Source organism: Poecilia formosa, unplaced genomic scaffold (assembly GCF_000485575.1).
Source record: "Poecilia formosa unplaced genomic scaffold, Poecilia_formosa-5.1.2 Scaffold182, whole genome shotgun sequence".
NCBI lineage: Eukaryota > Metazoa > Chordata > Actinopteri > Cyprinodontiformes > Poeciliidae > Poecilia > Poecilia formosa.
Genome location: NW_006800121.1, coordinates 1,120,329 through 1,139,761, shown reverse-complemented (window position 1 = coordinate 1,139,761; position 19,433 = coordinate 1,120,329). Strand labels below are relative to the sequence as shown.

General features: G+C 39.2%; 1 protein-coding gene across 4 annotated transcripts; it reads left to right on the top strand.

Moving 5' to 3' along the window:
- The first annotated feature begins 977 nt into the window (after positions 1–977).
- LOC103147424 (E3 ubiquitin-protein ligase RBBP6) lies at positions 978–18,425 on the top strand. 4 transcript variants are annotated; one of them, XM_016678414.1, is made up of 20 exons: positions 978–1,606; positions 3,427–3,532; positions 4,590–4,638; positions 6,643–6,687; positions 6,803–6,891; positions 7,006–7,102; positions 8,733–8,872; positions 9,007–9,179; positions 9,299–9,402; positions 9,520–9,678; positions 9,824–9,978; positions 10,519–10,621; positions 10,700–10,766; positions 10,889–10,931; positions 11,005–11,325; positions 12,311–12,427; positions 13,073–15,100; positions 15,946–16,084; positions 16,493–16,587; positions 17,397–17,509. In XM_016678414.1, exons 1-20 carry the CDS (start codon positions 1,441–1,443, stop codon positions 17,434–17,436), a joined length of 4,236 nt encoding a protein of 1,411 aa, XP_016533900.1. In that variant the 5' UTR covers positions 978–1,440; the 3' UTR covers positions 17,437–17,509. The 4 variants fall into 4 exon arrangements, with proteins under 4 accessions (XP_016533900.1, XP_007565815.1, XP_007565814.1 ...); XM_007565753.2 differs by lacking the exon at positions 16,493–16,587 and having other exon boundaries at positions 982–1,606; positions 11,008–11,325; positions 17,397–18,425; XM_007565752.1 differs by lacking the exon at positions 16,493–16,587 and having other exon boundaries at positions 983–1,606; positions 15,949–16,084; positions 17,397–18,425.
- The last annotated feature ends 1,008 nt before the right edge of the window (positions 18,426–19,433 follow it).

The window sequence follows — 19,433 nt, the reverse complement described above, 5'->3', positions numbered from 1 at the left end:
AGATATTTGAAAAAAATATATTTTGTGTATATTTTATTCAAATTTCATGCTTTATCCATAGGACCTGTTTTGTCCCTATTCTCAAGAATCACTGATATGTTTAATTTTATGGCATTTCCATCCACAGTGGATGTAATCAAACATTAAAAAAATAAATGCTGTCAATTATAATAACAATAACAATGATTTTTTTACAAGACATTTTAATGAATACAAGTTAATGAGGAAGCATGTTTTAGCTGCACTTTAAGTGTCACGAAATTAGACTGCTCGTTGGAATACAACAAACAAATACAACAAACGATGCTTTGTCTCCCTCTAGTGGGTTTTTTAGGTGGCACATTGGTGGGCTCATGAAAAACTCAGTTTAATTTTTTTTTCTTTTTTCTTTACAATTTTTAACATTCAGTCTTTTAGTTATTATACCTAACTCATTTTTGGCTTTTCATATTTTGGAGTGCTATATTATGTTAACCCGAAAGAGTAATTTTTACGTTACTAAAAATAATCAAAGCAACTAATAATTTTGTTTAAAATTAAATCAAGTTAACGACGCACGTTTAATAGTTATCCATTGTTTGTTTGGCTACACCTGCTTGTCTCCAGAGTGAAAACAGGTGCACTTCTACATTGTGGAAATATGCTGCGTTCAAGTGTAAAAAGAAAAAATGTTGAGATGGCTACTGTGAAATACATTACAACTGTGTCCAAATAACACTTTGTGACTGACACAATTTTAGGGAGTTGCCGCAGAGAATACCCACTTCCGAAATTCTTATCTTTATAAAACAAACTATGTCCTGGGAGGGAGACAAATGACAAATTGTTTTCTTTTTTGTTTAATCTAGCGGGATACATGGCTGAATTTAAAATGGCATAAGTTTTTGAATTTTTGGAAATTTTGGAAATTTCCACTCTGTTTTTTTTTTTTTTTTTTTTTTTTTTACTCAAACGTTTGATGTGTAAAATAAAGAATACGCGTTTCGGAACTTGGGTGTCGGAGTTTACATGAACGCAGCACGGTCTGGTGCTTGCACTCTGCTGACGAGCCGTTGCTTGTGGAAACAGCTGGTGGTTTCTGTCAGCGAACTCCGCTCGGGATTGAAAGCGACATTAGCGAGAATAAAAGTTAAAATTAGACTTGAAACTGAATGAATCCGGTCCGGGCTGAGTCTGCGCACCTGTTCCGAGTGAAACTGGGAGATGTCATCTTGTGAGACCCACTTTAAATCCGGCAGTTGGAGTCAATTAACGACCTAGCTTGTTAGCGGCAGACCACCGACGCTGTTTGCCAAACTGCTGCTGCTGCTGCTAACCTCGGCTAGCCCCCACCTCCTCACCTCTGTAACAGTTACAAGCGGGGGTTCTGTCAAAGGAGAAAAGCTACCAGCTGTTGAGTTTCTTAACGGTCCAGAAGCAGGCTTTTAGCTTGTTTCCAGTATGGCTCATATTCATTATAAGTTTTCCTCCAAACTCAGCTACGACACGGTGGTTTTTGATGGGCCGAACATCTCGCTGACTGACTTGAAGAAGCAGATTATGGGCAGGGAGAAGCTCAGAGCCGGGGACTGCGACCTGCAGATCATAAACGCACAAACCAAAGAAGGTAAATAAATAAAACGAATTAAAAAAAATGCATGTTATTGTAAGCTTGATATGCTTTATTGTTGCCATAACGGTTAAAATGCAAGTGGACGGTTTAAAGTTTGAAAGAAAACACGTGGTCCGGCATTGACAGCTGTCTAATGGGAGCTGGCTTCCCGTTACCTCTGTTTTCAGGTTGACTGGGGGCTCCAGAATAGTCGCACCGGGACAAAAGAGGTGTAATGAATGGGCAAACATTCCTGCTGCATTCACGCCTCATGCCCCTTAATTAAACCGCCTGACGTGGGTGGATCAGTGGTGTCAGCGCTGCTATCCTGCAGGAGATGTTGGTTTAAAAATAGCAAAGGTCGAGGGGTGGAAAAGGCAGACACTACTCATGGCCAAAAGGCTTAAATGCAGCCACAGACTGTATGATTTAAGATAAAAGCACAATGCAGAAGCAAACTGAGCAGTAGGCAGGCACACCCTTTAACTGGAGAGTCAGGAATTAAAATGATACAAAACGTGACCCACATTGTCTGTGACGTATTTGCATGCTTTATGTTTTCATATTTTCTTTCTTTCAACTGCAAGCATCAGCATTGGGAGTTAATTTGGATTCTATGTGTCACAATAGTATGAAGTGGAAAAGAAATGGGTAACGATTGTAAAAGACGTTTAAAAGCCTTCCACTTTTAAAGTTTATCTTTATAAAATCCTTGTTATGAGCAGCAAGCTACGGAAAAGACGAAGGGGCTTGGTTACTTTACGTTTTGAAAGCCACTCCGTACTCAGGAATCAACAGGGCAGTATAATGAAGGGTGTTTGTGTCCCAAATACTTGTTTTTGTTTCACTATTTAAACCTTATCTCCATGTTTCTTCAGGTCGAGGGTATTGTTTCTGTGCGTTTCTTATATCTTTTTTTTTTTTTCTGTGACACACTTGGAAACAATAAGGTAGGACATAATCTTGCAAATCCAAATATTTTCTGAGTTGTATTCTAGTGCGATAACCCCTCTAATGTTTCAGAGTCTTACTTTTTTATCAGTTTCAATATGAATGTTTATATTGTATAACCCCCTAAAAAAAAAATCTATTCCAAACAATTTACCATCACAACAACAAACATGTTTAGTGACGTTCCTGCCAGTGAAAAGCAATAGCAGTGTATTTCCACTTAAAAGAGGAGGAAAACCACTGTTTTGTCTAGTTTAACTTATTTATATGGAATATTGAGGCATGATGCATTGCTGCCTTGCAGTAAGAAGTCATGAGGACTTTCTGCATGTATGTGGGTTCTCTTGGGGTACTCCAGGTTTCTACCAAAGTCTAAAAAAAATGTTCTTGGCTTAATTGGCTACTCTAAATTGGTGATATGTCCAGGCTGTTCCTTCACCCCTAAAAGCCGTACTGCATTAATTCATGCAAAAAGGAAACCCAATCAAGTATTGACTGTACGTAATATATAGTCATGTATACTTTTCAGTAAGTTGTAAAAAATTAGATAATTCTTTGGGCAATAATTATCAAAAATGACAATTTATCCCTGTATTAAACGAATTGGTATGAGTCTCACTTTGACTTCAATTAGTACAATAAATGACCCTTGTGATATTTTAATATGTTTTGATATCTGTAGTTTCACCCAAATTACAATGATCAATGAAAGCAAGAGGTTTGGAGGGTGCTTGTAACCCTAGGCAACACAAATTGTCTTTACACAACTCTGTTTTTATATAATTTCATTTTTAATCTCAAACACCGAATTGCAGAAAGGAAACCTTAATATTGCAATTTTTTCCGTTTTAACCCTTTTTATATTGATGCTCTTTCACCCTTAGAGTTCACTGAAGATGGTGGTCACATCCCCAAAGGCTCCTCTGTCATAGTCAGGAGAATTCCCTTCATTGGAGTGAAGTCCAGCTCAAATAGCAAGACCAACCACAAGTATGTGTGCATTTGAATTTTCCTTACTGATGTTTACGTGCCTGCTGTAGAAGACAACACCCAGCCTTAGTGGTCCGAAACCCGCCTCTGGATGAGCAACGGTTGACTGCAAAAACTCTGATTCAACCGGTCTTACAACAGCGTAGAATGAGAAAAGATTCAAAAAAGTTTAGGTTAATCCAACGTATCAGAGTGAATTCAAACAGTACAACCGTCAGCGCTAAACATTTTCATTAGAAAATCCACTTCCAGTGTCTTGGTTGATTTCCCCAGACGTTTGTTTGTTTAGTTACACCTTAGTAAATGGGTTTTCTCAACAGACTTAAAGTTAGATAATTAAATGATTACAGCTAGGATTTATGGATCAGCTACGTTTGATAGCGTCAGCAGAAATGGTAATTATACAGTACACTGAGGCAGCTATTTAGGCTGCTTTGCTTAAGTGACTCAGGATATTGCTTAAACACTAATTAGCACAGCAGTTATTGCATCGGTGAATAAAACAAGTCTGATTTTTTTTTCCCAAGCTACTTTAAACTCTAGCTGTTTTATAGTTTTCATAGATCAGGTTCTAGTTGGAACAGACTGAGTCAGCGATAATGGCTGGTCTAATACGTTTTTATACTGACTACATCTATCTAAAGGAAATACTGTAAAGATTCAAAGGTAAATGGAAGTTGCATGTGGCAACATACTCTGTTTATTTAAAGCTTGATTATTAAAAAATAAAATAAGAGGTAATGGGTAAGCGTGACGTAATGGTATATTTTAATTAACCTGCAATTTCACTTGGAAAGTTCTTTCCAAGTTGACTTAGTTACCAAATGTCCCCTCTGTGGTTCTGTCAACTACCTGGACTTTGTATTTGTAGAGAGGACCTGGAAAACGTCCAGGGCTACTCTACAAAATCTGAACTCCTGCTAAAATATATTTACTTCCCACTCGCCCACCTACAAAGGAAGCTGCATATTTTCTTTACTGTTAGCAAATGTAAATGTATATATTTTTATTCCCATCTTAGAGGGTTTATTGAAACATTTTTTTTCCTGCATTTCAGAGAAAGATCAGATGTCCAGATTCCCAAAGCCTTTGGATCCCATAGAGCGGTATGTGACCCAACATGACACATACAGGCACACACATTATAATATAACAAGCCTTTATGTTCAGTTTCATTTCAATTGCTTGGTTTGAAGTTACTTTTCTGGGGGGGTTTTGGGCGTAGTGTGTAAGAGAAATTCCTTCTTTTTTTTAATTTTTTTTTTTTTATTTGCAACAAATCCCAAATTGAAAAGCAGGAAAGTTTCTGCTAAACTCTCAGCTGGTATTCAAACAATCACCAGACGCTGATCATTGTCGGAGCTCTTCCAGTATTTCTGTTTGGGATGTGAGAGCTGTCTGACGGGTGGGTCAGACATTATCATGCATGCCAGCTATTCACAGCTGATAAAACCCAACTGTTGTTTTAAGTTGATGGCTCTGCCGTCAACCATCAGCTGGCAGTTTCTCCTCCTGCCTCGGCTCTTAAAAACGGCTCCACCTCCAATGTTTCCTTTAAAAAAAATAATAAAAAATTCTCTTTATAATTCAGCTCGGCTTTTTCTGCTTTCTTTTATGACAGGCATCTAAACTGTAGACTACCCAACAAGATTATTTTATTATTCACTAAACTTACTTTTTACAAACATAAGTCTGATCAAGGAAGATTAAGAATGTTTTAGCTTTAAGAATAAAACAATCAGATTTGACAGTACTCGGCCTAAATGTTACAGTGCTGACCTTTTCAGAGTTGCACTTTTCTTTAATTTAGAGGGGGAAAATTGTATGAATTGATGTTCTGACCTAATATTCTTTCTGGTTTTTCAGTAGGCGAAGCATCTGCCCCTTAATAATTTCCGTTTCACACGGACTGCTTACTCTTCTCGGCTTTTTGTGTTTGCTTTCTCAATAAAGTGATTTGTAAAAATCTGGGATATGTTTTTGTGAGTTTTTTTTTTTTTACAGTTAACACATTTTGGACATTAATTCGTTGTTTGGTTTAGTAAATATAAAAAAAATGAACACTGTTGCTGTAAAATTGCACATGGACAAGATGACAAGCTTTTTACTCTTTACTGTTATCTGTGTACAGATGCAGAAGTATGCGTGCAGAGGTATTCATATTAAATGTTTGTACATGATGTTGCATTACAACCACAACGTGCAAATTATTTTGTATGATAGACTGAGATGTGAAAGGAACAAAAAATATGGGTTCAGACATTTTTACCAAAATGAAATCTTCAAGCATGATGCTGCCACCAATATATTTTGCTATAGCTGGAGAATTGATACACCCCAAATGTACCAAGCTTCTCCCACTTAAGTTATGGATCTCTGCAGCTCCTCCAAAGTTACCTCATTGCTTCTTCTCTTAGTAATGCTCTTATTTGGCTGTTTGCATAATCTGGCAGTCTGGACCAAACTTTCAATATAGATTAAATGGACTCCTTGGTCTTTATGATGATCTTTTACTAATGTCCTCTGCAGCAAACCTCTAAGGCTTTCAAAGAACGGTTGCATTTAGACTGAATTATATACTTAGAAAAGATCAGAAAAAGGGGGTTAAAATTTAGATTTTTTTTTAAAGCAAAAATTGAGAACCATGCATTGTTTTTGTCAACTGCAAATAAATAAATGGTACAAATAAAAGTTAACTTTACAGTTTAAGTTTCTCACTCACTAATTTGCTCATTTCTGCAATCATTTACATCAGCTTGGTCACGTTTGCCTTGAGAATAAAGCTAATGCAAACTGATACAGCCGTAATATTGGTAACATACCATTGGCAAAATGAAATGATCATTTTGGAGCCACTATTGTATTTTACACAATTTGTTTCATAAAGATCTATACAAATGCCACTGAAATTTGCTATTAACTTTCAGTAGCTGCTGCAAAGTCTCTGAAAAAGTTAGTTTACAGTTTTATACATGGAGGACAGTGTGTAGGCGTACACCGGCAGGGCACTGTGTCATTGTTGTAGTCCTTACCACTTTATAAGAGTGGTTTTAATTCAGTTCATTCATTTCAAAAATTCAATGTTCTTTTTTTTCCCCCAACTTTAACAGATCAGTGAGTCCAGCTCTACCAGGGCTTTGTCATTTTTCTCCAAGGTATGCCAGCTTTTATCTTGTGTATTTTAGAGGGGGCGAGGGGGTTCTTTGCACCAGTTTAAAACAAACTGCAGTAAATTTGACTAACTTTATGTCGTCCATATTATCCATGTAGATGCAGTTGGCTAACTTGGCTGAAGCTGATGTCTCAGAAGAGGATAAGATCAGAGTTATGATGAATCAGTCCAGCTGTGAAATGATGAAGTAAGTGTTTCAGGATAGTCATCTATTGAATTTATGAAGATTGATCAAAAGTTACTTTTTTTTTTTAATTTGTTGTAAATCATGTTCATCCTTGCCTTTTTTTTTATTCTGTAGGATGAACTCAAAGCTTGGTCCTACCCTTCCAGAAAACTACTCCTGTTATCGCTGTGGGAACGGTGGACACCATATCAGGAACTGCCCAGGGAGTGGGGTAAGTGCATGATATGCGCTCTCTGTACAGGCCTGCATCTCAAGTGTTTCTGGATTCGTCAGGCAGATTTGTCGATAAACAAAATGTAAATGTTCTGTATTTTTGTGTGAGATTTTAGAGGCTTTTTTTATTGAGCAAACGTTTGAGCTGATACAGTTTTAGATCAGCTCCAACACACCGATGATGTCTTAATGCATTTTTTATTTAATTAAAGGACTGCTGCAGTCAGTCAATGTGGCTTACTTATAAAACCGGATAATTTGCATTAATATTTTAGTTTTGCTTTTAAGAAGAAATAAAAAAAGACATGCAGTGTCACCTGAGAGGTCCGTCTCTTGGCAGCAGTGTTGCTTTAGCTGATGGTGAAATGTCCAAACCCCCTGAGGTCAATTAAACAGTTTCAGGTTGACCCCAGAGGACTGTCTGCAGGGCACCAGGCTGCTGGATTTATGGTGAACCTTCAGTTCTTCTCCAGCTTAATGCTCAACCACCAACAACTTTGTTTTGGAGATGCAAATCACTTTAAAACTAACCAGTAGTTATTTGTCTTTGTTTATTTTTAATAAATATGATTTGTAACAGTGAATTGTACAACAGAATATTAGAGCTGCGCTAACAAAAATGAAACGATATCTAAAATTAGTAGTATAAAGTTGTACTATTACGAGAATAAAGTCATAATATTTCAACTTTATTCTTGTTATATTATGACTTTATTCCCTTTTTATTACAACTCATCGAAATTTTACGACTGGACTTTCTTCCTGTACTTCTTGCGATATTAAGACTTCGTTCTGATATTACTTATATTACAATAATCTCGTATAATTCCAACTTTATTCTCGTAATGCTGTGACTTTATTGTCTGAATTTTTTTGTCTTGGCCTAATACTCTTATCGTAGAATTGAGTAGAGTGTGATTCTGAATTAATTTTCTGAAGCCAAATGTATACAGAAAACCTAAGTCGGTGGCGTCCAACTCCCATCTTCAAGCCAGTGCTATGCTAGTTTTAGATCCAATCCAACACACCTGAATCAGGTGACTGGTTTATACATGCATCTTCATCTGAGATGTATCACATCTTAGATCTTATGTGATATTCTGATTTTCTGAGATGCTGAATTTTTGGCTTTTCATTACTCGTAAACCAAAATCATTAAAATGGTAAAAAAAAAAATAATAAACTTGAAATATTTTACTGTGTATAAATCTCTATAAAGTAACGGTTTTGCTTTCTGAGGTGACAGATGAAAAATATTGCAATTTTGTGCAACATTAAAATTATTTGAAATGTGCCTTTACACACTCTGCAAGTCAACAAGTTCTCCAAAGCTCTAGTTTTGAGCCATGTGTTTTATTCAACTTCCTGGTGTCCTTGTCCTTCAAATGGAGTATTATGAATCTTTGACATCAAAACTCATTTGCTTCTTTGTTGTCTGCATCACCTTGTCATGGAGATTGTTAGAGGAAATGAGTGTAATTACCCAACACATTGAGGTAACAATGTGTTTAAGCTGCTGTTTTCTTTTCATGGTTTTTAAAGTTTGGTTAAATACACTGGACTGGATGTTTACAATCCAGTTTGCATGATGCTTTGCAGTAAATCTGAAAGAAAGCGTTTGACTGCAGGATAAAAATTTTGAGGCTCCTCCGAGGATAAAGAAGAGCACAGGAATCCCTCGGTCCTTCATGGTTGAGGTGGACGATCCTAATATTAAGGGAGTCATGCTGACCAGTTGTGGACGTTATGCAATTCCTGCCATAGATGCGTGAGTGTGGAACAAAGTTGATCTGTTATTTTGTCTGAATAGTTTAGTTTCTTTCCTTTTTTGGGTCAGATGAAACAATTTAGTGAGTAGGTTTGCATATAGACCTGGTGCTTTTCCCCTTTTTACCATCGCAGTGAGGCGTATGCTGTTGGCAAGAAGGAGAAGCCTCCTTTTATTCCACAGGAGCAACCTAAATGTGAAGAAAAGGAAGAACCCATACCTGATGAACTCCTCTGTTTAATCTGTCATGACTTGCTGAGTGACGCTGTGGTCATACCCTGCTGTGGAAACAGCTACTGTGACGATTGTGAGTTTGCATCTGACTAACTTTACTCGTGGTGTAAGAGAACCAGTTTCCTTCCCCAAAGTTATAAAAATCCTGCTAAACCTTTGTTTTGAAAAGCAGAACATTTTTGTTGCGTCCAGGTATTCGAACTGCCTTGCTTGAGTCGGAGACCCATGTGTGCCCCACATGTGGCCAATCAGACGTCTCCCCTGATACCTTGATTGCCAATAAATTTCTTAGACAGGTAAGTCAACAGACATCCTGAATGTAATACTCCATCCATCTCTTCTGTCTAGGCCTCCGTTTGCATGCAAATGCCTACATTGCAATAATTTGACTGTTTTTGTAACACCCAACGCAGGCTGTGAATAACTTTAAAAAAGAACGAGGCTCGGGCAAAATCCAGAAAACGTCTTTGTCTCAGAACGCTACCCCAAAGCCAAGCCCTGTCCCCACTCTGACCACTTCCACCATTCAGAACAAGACCAAGAAACCTCTCCAGTCACCCTGCACTGAGCAGGTAAATAATATACTCAGACATGAAGTTTCTTGTCTGCATCTAGCACTTTTTTTGAAGCTATTATCGTTTGTTAAAATACAACACGTTGGTTCTCTTCAGGCTTTTTTGCATTCAGTTAGTTTTTCTCATCGTGTCTTGTTTTCAGGAGTCGATAGCGAACAAGCCTAGACCAGAAAAATCCCCACTCTTATCACAAAGTGCCGAAGGCCGCCCCGCAACTCCAGAACCTTCCCCTGTTGAGAACTCCTCCGAGAGCACATCGACCCAGCCTGAGCAAAGCCTTGGAGTGACGTCCAACAAGTAAATAATCACACATAAGTGATAAAGGACAGTATGAATTGTAATTTTACAGTGTATATTGGAGGTGAAGGACATACCATTTTTGCTGCTTGAATCTTCATGGAGAGGCTTACCGACATGCTTGACTGTTTTCTTTATTATTATTATTATTATTATTTTATTTTATTTTTTATTTATTGCTTGTTTTTTTCTCAGAAGTTTTATGTATATTATTTGCATTTAATCTATAGCTCACTTTACATTGTTCAACAAATCTCCAGCAGATCTTACTGGTGGCACAGTTGCAAATGGGATCAATGAAAAATAAAAATCTGATCAATTTATATAAATTAAGGAAATTCTTCAATTACATTTCTGAATGGCTTGCTTTGTTACCAACAACGGTGACACCTGGAAATCTGCTAAAATCATTTGTTTCTTCACTGAATAAATGTAATCTAATTAAAGGTTTGATTTTTCTAAGGTTTTCTTTGACAAATTATAAATAAACTATGGTAATAAAAATGAAGGTATTAATTTTTATTCTTTTTTTGTCTTCAGTGAGAAACCAGAAAAGACTCCCGATGACTTAGAGGCCGTTGCTCCATCTGGCCTGGCTCCTAATAAAGATTTGCCTGCTGCTCCTGCCCAGCTGATCCCACTAGTGAGGAGACTGGATGTCAATGAAACACACAACCATACTGTCTGTTCTTAATAATGTTTAATCTTTCTGACTCTTCAGATACACTCTATGGAGGGAACAGAACAGCTTCAGACTCTATGTGTCAAACAAAGCCAACCATCTTCAGGTCAGAAACTCTTAATCTGTAGTTTTATATTCTCTTCTGTTTGTTTTTGTTTTTTTTGGTATTTGTTTCCGTTAGTAATTAGATTAAATTGATTTTTTTTTTTTTTTTTTTTTAATCCACAGATTCAACCACTAGACCCTCTGGCTCATCGACCTCCAGGGACAGGTGTGTGTTTGAGAGCGTTTCTGGTTTTAATTCCGTCTCTTTTGGTCTGAGATGTTTTTGCTCTGCTCCTCAGCAGCGTGTCCACTTATCCTGCTGGAAGCCTGACTGAGTCCAACTCGGAGCAGCACAGAACTCCCTCCTCTTCATCATCGTACTCCTCACTACAGACCACAACCTCGCCTCTGTTTTGCTCGCCGCCCTTCCACACATTTGTTCCAACCCACCAGCCTCTCAGCAGCTACCTCCCTGGATACCCGCCAACCACACCCGCCTGGAAGCTCCCAATCCCACCTGGAGCCCCGCTCACGTCCCTCTGCTCCTCCTCCACCACATCGTCTATCCCTGTTTTAATCCCCAAGGAGTGGTACAGGTTTCAGAGGAAGAAAAAAGAGAGGTAAAGCAAATATTCAGATGTTTGACATCTATCACAGGCAGCCATGTTTAAATTATCATTTTAATTCCTAAAGCGTTTCAGTGTGCAGTACTAATACTCACTAGGTTTTCATAAATTCTTCTTAAGCTTCTTTACGTCTTTTAAAGTCTAGCAGTGGGTCGCATGTTGTCCAAATTCTTCAAATAACTTTATTATGCAGAAGCAGAAGCGGCTCTTGGAGAATATAATAACTTTGTTGTTTTGAATTGGAAATAAGAAATTTAAATTTAGATTTAATGTCTAATATCTTTGTAAAGCAAACCCCAACAATTCAAGTGTTTTTGACTAACATTGAAACAACTTGTCAAACTTTTCTATAAAATCAATCAATTCAAATTTAGACATAGTTCGTTCCCTACACAGCAACGTGTCATGGTCAGTATTTGCTTTATTTTGTTGTAAATCATAGTTTCAATTTAGCTAAAATCCCCTCCCCTAAAAACTAGCATCCAGGTTATCAATTATTTTGAGAAGTAAATTGAATTTTGTAAAAAAAAAAATTCTTAGCTACATATTTTTATCAAATTTCTCCAAATGTTTTTTCACTGTATGGCTGCACCAGAATGCTTGAGCCTCATGTCAGAACAACGTGTGGATTTCAGGAAATTTTGCAACTATAAAAACACCTGGAAACCAGGTCAGAGTGGAGAGAAGTTTGATTTCTACAGAAAATAATAAAAACAAACATTTAAATTATCAGCAATAGATCCTTTGGTTTCTGTGGGTTGCATTGTGTGATCTCTGTTTGAAATGTAAGAAAGACATAAGAAAGTATTGTCCATAGAGCATCAGAAAAGTATCAGTAGTGACTTTTTCCAGGTCTGTTTTTCTGTCTTTTTTTCTTTGATCTGAAAAAAAAAAATATTTCTCTAGAAAACATAATCAGTTCCAAGAACTGATACTAAAGAATAGTTCCTGGATATATCCTCTCATCTCTCTCACACAGGTCGCCTCACAAACGGTCCTTTTCTCACTCTGTCTCCAAGTCTTCCAAATCCAAATCGTCCCGCTCTTACTCTGGATCATCCAGTCGCTCTGAATCCCGCTCCCGCTCCAGATCAAGGTATTTCTTTCTCCTGCTCGATGAGGGGCTTTGTTTCTGGCTCAAGACCACTTCAAGTGCAGTAAGAATCTCCCTGCGGTTTTATGGACATTTAGCATAGGATGCCCAGACCCAGAATAACTTGTTTGAAATCTAAAGTTCAGGTCTTTGACTCAACTTGCATGTCTTTGGACTTAACTTGGTAGATTGATCTCTTTACTTTGGATTTGACTTGAACTTGGGAGAAAAGACGTAAGCCTAACTTGAGACTTGACCTCACCTCTGGACTCTCAAGTTCTTTGTTTTTGAATTTAGTCCAATCACTGGTTACATGAATTGCAAAGCCGTAAACATGTTGCTGTATACAGTTTAGCCTTCTTGATCTGATATGGTGGAGCAACTCTAGTTTTTCTCTTCTACCTGTTGTCTCTTCATAAGCTAGCAGTTCATGGTTAACAATTGTTATGCAATTAAAGGTGTGATCAGCTTTTACTGATGTACAGCATTTTACTACGCTAAATTACATGTAAAATGATTACAAAGCTCACGTTCTGAATTCTCTCTAACATTTTATATTAGCTGTTTATGCAGCTTTCATTCTTGAAACATCAGTATTGCCTTGAGTGAGATTTGTCCAACTCCATTTCTTTTTTTTCTTCCCTCCAGGCATCGCTCTCCTCACTCAGGTCACAGAGCCTTCCACAGCCACTCCAACCCCTGCAGGCCTTTTGGCTACAAACGACCTCGCTCTCCCACACCGTCCTCGTCTTCTTCGCCTCTAAGTAGCTCCCATTCCAGATCCAAGTCGTCCTCGGACCACAGCCAGAAGAACCGCCACCACGGCAAGCGGTCGGGATTGAGCGGCCACGGCTCGAAGAGGCGGGGGGAGCGCTCAGCCAGGGAAGCAAGAAAGTCTTCAGGTCTTAAGGGTTTGAGTGACACAAGTTGCCTGGAGCTGGAGAGGCAGTGCTACCTTCAGTGGAAGAAGGAGTACCAAGACTGGTATGATAAATACTTCAGTAACTACATCAGCCAGTTTCACCATCTGCCTTTCCCTCCCCCGCCTCCACCGCCGCCACTGTTTAGTCAAGACTCTTTCTACCTAAAACAAGAGGGAGAGACGGTGAGGAAGGGCGACGGCTTGCCTACATCTGAGGACTCCAATTACAGCGGCTCTCCTCCCTCTAATTCCTCAAATGACCGTCACTCCCCGATATGTCACCTCTCAAGCGACAGCTGTTCATCCCCTAAAGTCAACGACGACCAGTCTTCACCCTCTCGTTGTTCCAATGACAGACCCTTCACGCCGTCAGAAGTCCAGGTTCAGCCGAGGGACAACATGAAGGAAAACCTCGAGAGGGATAGCAGTCTACCAGACTCTCTAACAAAGAGCAGCGAGGAAGCAGGTCGACAAAAAGCGAAAACGGACGACAACCTGCAAGCAAAGAGAAAGGTCGAAGACTGCATCACCCTGAGAAATGAGAAGAAGAAGAAAAAACCAGAGAAGTCACCATCTCCTGACTCTTCCGGCTCCATAAACGTTCTCAGGCAAGACGAGAGGAGGCGCAAAACTGAGCCCAACAGCTGCAAGGACGGCTCGCCGCTACAGCGCAAAGGAACTGCCAGCGACTCCTTAAAATCGATCCAGCCTCTTCTAAAACCAAATCAACCTCTATACAAAGAAAAGAGAGAAAAACCCAAAGACAAAACTAAATTAGAAACACAGCAAGAGCCTAGAAAGGACAAAGGTTTGAACTCCTGTCAAAACAGAGAGAGAAAACGCAAAACAAAACCCAGCACAGATTCAAATATGTCTGAAGTGCACCAGCACCCCGAAGGCAGCAAAACGTCTGACTCAAAATTAGAGCAGGACAAAAAGAGACAGAAACAGGATGAGGAGAGAAAGAAAAAACACAAGGATCTTCCTACTAAGACTAAAAGTAGCAAATGTCTCCGACCTAAAGTTGCAGAAGAACCCAAAAGCCTTGAAAGTGAATCTCTGAAGTCGTCTGACAGACGAGCGCAAAGTACTGAGGAGGAGAAGAAAGAGAGTGAGGCATCGCCTCTGGCTAAAAAAGACATCTGGGAAGGAGGGGTAAAGGTAATTTCTCAGAAGAAGATAAGTATCAATATCAACTTGGACGGGAAAAGGAAGGATGAGAAGACTGAGCAGAACTGTTCTGGCTCGGAGATCTGCACTGCCGAGAGGACAGAGCTGTCAAAAGTTACAGAGGAGAAGGCTACGGACGAAAACACAAAAACAAAAGAAAAGGGAGAATCAAGCCCTGGAGTTAAGTCACAGGAGAAAATATTGTTTCTTTTAAAAGATGTTAGAGAGTCAGGAAACAAAGCTGCCTCTAGTGTTGACAAGAAGGATGTGTCCATGAAAACCCCTAAGCGGGAAGAAAAGGACGGGGGGGAGAAGAAGAAGAGAGAGGATGACGACTTGGATTTATGGCACTGTGCACTTGAAGGAGTGGAGGACAGGGAGCAAAAAACGGGAAAGGAAGAAAAGACAGAGAGAGAAAAAGATGGCTGTGGAGATCACAAGAGTGTTCTTCGTCATCTAGAGAAAGGTGGAGCAGGCAGAGGAAACGGAGGCGAAGCACAGAGAGAAGACAACGCCGCGAGGTCCAGCTCACAGAGAAGCAAAACAAAAATCCACCGACAGAACGACACTTTAAAGCACAGCAGGTCAGAGTTACTCCGAGTCCTGTTTCAAGTTCGTTATGAATTGCAGTTGGTAAGGGGCTTTATTAGCTTTTCTTTCAATTGTGTGATATAATCAGTGGGCTTTTCCACAAACCAAGTGTCCGAACAGTGTTGATACCCTTGAACTTTTCACATTTTGCCGCATTAACTTCATGAACTTTAATGTGTTATTTTAGAGTCTGATGTTAATTTAACACAAAGTAGCAAATCGTTGTCATTTGAATGGGGCAACAACGACGGTATCTTATTTTCAGAGTTTTTCCAGATATCTAAAAGTTTGTTGTGCTTTTTCTTTTCAGCCCACTTCAATCAATGCGGTCTTATTGTCATCCATTTTGCTTAAAAATAGTTTTAGCTCAGTGGAGTCTGTATCTAAAAACACCAGTTTTCAACTGTTGCCTCAGTTTCTCATTTAGACTTTGGTCTGGATGTTGAGTGGATCGGTCCAACACGTGGTTATGTTTTTCTCTCAACCATTCAGTCGAGAGTAGTCGCTGTATTTGTAGGGTCATGTAGCCCGACGACGATTGCTTTCACTGGATTTTATTTCTAAACTAAATTCAAATGCATGCCACACTTTTCAGATGATCACTTTTTCACTTTTTTTTTCCACAATGAAGCACAACCTTTATGCAGTAAAGGTTTGTGGTTCTAAAGTCTGATGCGGCTTGAGAGTGACTCCTGTCACACTGTGCAGTGGAATATGCTGCATGCGGAAATGTTCAAAGGGTTTTCTAAGGACTACATATTTTTTTTAAAACGTTACTTCACTACATTATTTATGATTTTGTTTGAACCTGTTTGTGTGTTGTGTGTGTTTGTAAAAGCAGTAAAGCCTCTTTAACGAGCAGCCGTGGTGCTGAGGGCAGCCAGGAGGCGACGACGGCGGGAGGAAAACCTCTGGAAGAGAAATCAAACGACCGAGCTAAAGTCACACAGAATGAACCCACACAGCTGAATCTAGAGGTAATGCAGTAGTTTGTTGTCGTTTTTCTCTGTGCAGAAGAAGCTACATTAGTATGACAGCAACTGGTTTCAGGGCTTGATTTTATCCGGCTGTGTGACTCCTGACAGCAGTTGCAACACAAACGGCTGTAGAAATTCAGCCTTCATCCAGATATGTCTAAGCAGTTTATTTATTTGTTTTTCGTTATTCTTGATCTTGCAGACCTCAGTTTGCAGCTATCTATTCTCTTACTAATGAATCACTGCGCTAAGCGAAGTACCAACAGGTTTTTCTGATGAGGTTTGCAACTGTGGGTAGATCACTCGAAGCTCGACCTGTTTTTTCTGTGTTGGAGGCTTAAAATGAAGGCAGAAGTTTCTAGACAGGAAACTGTATTTTTCACAGAGGTATGTCTGCTCTTCATTCAGGCTGCAACTTTTAAAAAGGGAGTGAGTCCTCACCAGATAACAGGAAGGTTGAACTTACAGCAACAGACAGTCTTTTGGGAAGCTCAGAGCGAGGGGTGAGAGTCCACATTTCTAGACGTTCTACAGATTGTTTTCATTTATGCTGTAAAGTTGTGAACTGTGAGAGCATCTTTATTCTTGAAAGCCTGTTTGGCTGCAGAGCTGTGCAGCTCTGACCGAATACAAATAATCAAATATTCTGATTTCAGAAAGAGAATGAATGGATAAGTGATTTACTGTTGTTGCACAACATCTGTGCTTTTACCTCTTAAGGAAAAAGTGGCAGTCATGTCTCATGTTGCATATTACATTTTTATGTAAGCTATAATATGTTCTGTAGGAGTAATGCTGTCTTTTTGTTCACTGTACATCCCAGGACTTGAAGAAATGAAGTGTAATTGTAGATTTCCACTGATGCTTAGGGCTTTTCTTATGAGAAAAGGAAATATTACTTTGATTTGATTTGTTATTATTATTAATCTTTTTGTTGACAGTTTTATTTTTGATTTCTTAAATTGGAAAAGGAATTACCATTTATATTGTGGCAAGAAAAAAAAAGTTGATTGAAATCAATTGAGTAAAATATTTGATTGGCGCATTTGACAGAGCTTTCACTGTCTAATGCTTTTGGAAAGTGCATTAGGCAATGCCTTTCTTAACAAGCTAAGTAGCAGGCTGTTTGTTTGAATTGCACAAGATAAAAAACAATCAATCCGAAAACAAATGTCTTGTATGGATTTTTGTCACCAAACTATCTTCAGTTTGTTTTTGCACCTTCCTCATCTTTGCCTTCTCTTTTATCAAAGCAACCAAAGCGCAGGATGTTTTCCATGTACAAAAACGTCACATTTAACTTCTTTTCCAGGTACCTCCCTCCAAGCGGGAGAAAACTGAAAAAGATGTGACGAAAGGAGAAGTCAGGGCCACTCCGCTTCAGCCGTCGGAGACGAGGACCAACATTGAGTCGGTGGAAGACAATGAACAGAAGAGTCTCAGATCAACGGAGAGAGCGAGAGACAGGAACAGGGTGACCGCGGGAGGCAGAGACCAGGAGGAGAGAAACTCTGCCTCTGCTGGGTCGTACTCTAGTGTGGCTCCCTCTTGTGGCGGTGAGAGGGAGAGGGACAGAGAGAGAACTAATGAGAGACGGAGAGAGGGTGAGAGGTCAAAACCAGGAGTGAGGGAAGAGGAAAGGAGGAGAGACTGGGATTCCCCGGTGCCAAAGAGAACTGCGTTCAACTCGGTTTCAAAAGATACGGAGAGGAGAGAGCTGCTGAGAGAGAGTGACCAGAGTTCTTCTTGTTACAGCAGAAAACCTCCCAGATCCACTTATGTGCCTGATCAAAATGTAGCTAAAAGACACAGAGACGCATCCTTGGACATTTATAGTCAAAACAAAGACCGTTTCTACGACTACAGTTATCCCCGTCAATCTGCGGACTATAGCTATAAAGACAGACATTTGGGGACTCAACACTCGCCACCTGCTTACAGCCACTGCAGGGACAGAAGCACGCCCTCCTTTGAGCCGCCTGCAGGCTCTCAAAGAGGCTTCACCACCTGGGAATTCATGCAAAGCAAAAGCAGAAACGAGGAAAGGATGCAGAAAGCGGAGAAACCGGGAAAGGAGAGGAAAGCTGCTGCTGGAGATGAGGGAGGAAGGTGGAGCCGGAGGGAGGAAAACGCCCAGAGATTGGACGAGCGACGCAGATCCAGCAGCAGTAGCGGCAGCAGCGTCTATTCTTCATCGAGCCGCAGGAGCAGCAGGGACGAATAAGTCTGAGAGAAAAACCACAGTCTGCAGAGAAAAAGTTAAAACACAACGTCGACGAGGCGACAGGAGGAGAGTTCCTGCTCTGTTACATTTTCTTTACCCTTAGACACACAAAAAAAACTACTTGAATGATGTTTTCCTTTCCTGACCAAAGAGGTGCCTGGATTTATTCCAATAATTGTTTTTTTTATTATTATTATTATATAACCAGGGTACTTTCCGTATCACGTTAAGATCTGTCAAATCTGACGTGCATCAAGCCAAACGCTCGCAGACGCGGGTTGTGAAGGAAAAGCACTTTAAATATGATGCGAAAGAAAATGTGTGCAGAATCAAATGTCAACAATGTTTGCGAGCAATTTTAAGTTACTTGAATTTGCACATGCGTGGCACACTGACGACCACCAGCAGCTACGTTGCTGCAGTATGACACCTGAAATGGGGATCTTCCTCTCCGACAGGAAATGAGTCAGGAATTTAATTTGAGGAGGATTCTTAAAAAGAAACTGTGATTGATTCAGAACTGATACTGTGAATATTTATGATTTCCACCCTCTGTGCTGTTTTTTTTTGTTTCTTTTTAATTTTGTAAATGTTATAAATTGCTGCTGAATTAATTATTTAAAAGAAAAAGTCTCGTATTTCCTGTTTGGAGGAAATAAAAAGGAAACCATATTTGAAATGTTGTTGAACTCTTTCTTTTTTTTTCCTTTCTGTTTTATTTGAGTTTAGCAAATTGATAAACAACACATTTTACAGTATAAGGAACACATTTGTGACAGAATCAAACATAGCAACCTTATTAAAACTTGAATTATCAAACAAAAAATGATCAAATCAAAATGTATTTTACAGTTAGAAATTAACTCATTATTGTCCACCATCTGTCTAAATAGCTTTCTAGATTATGCTCATTTTAAACCTTTAACATTTTAATTTTAAAACAAATCCTACAAATGTCCCATAATTTTTAAATTATGGGAGGTTAATACATTTTCCAACTTTAGCATACTCCAAACACATTAAAACTTTTAATGGGTTAAAAAAAAATCAGGTTTTGCAAAACATCAAGAAAAGTAAAAGGAAATGATATAAACAACAACCTACCGAATACCGACCAGTGCATCA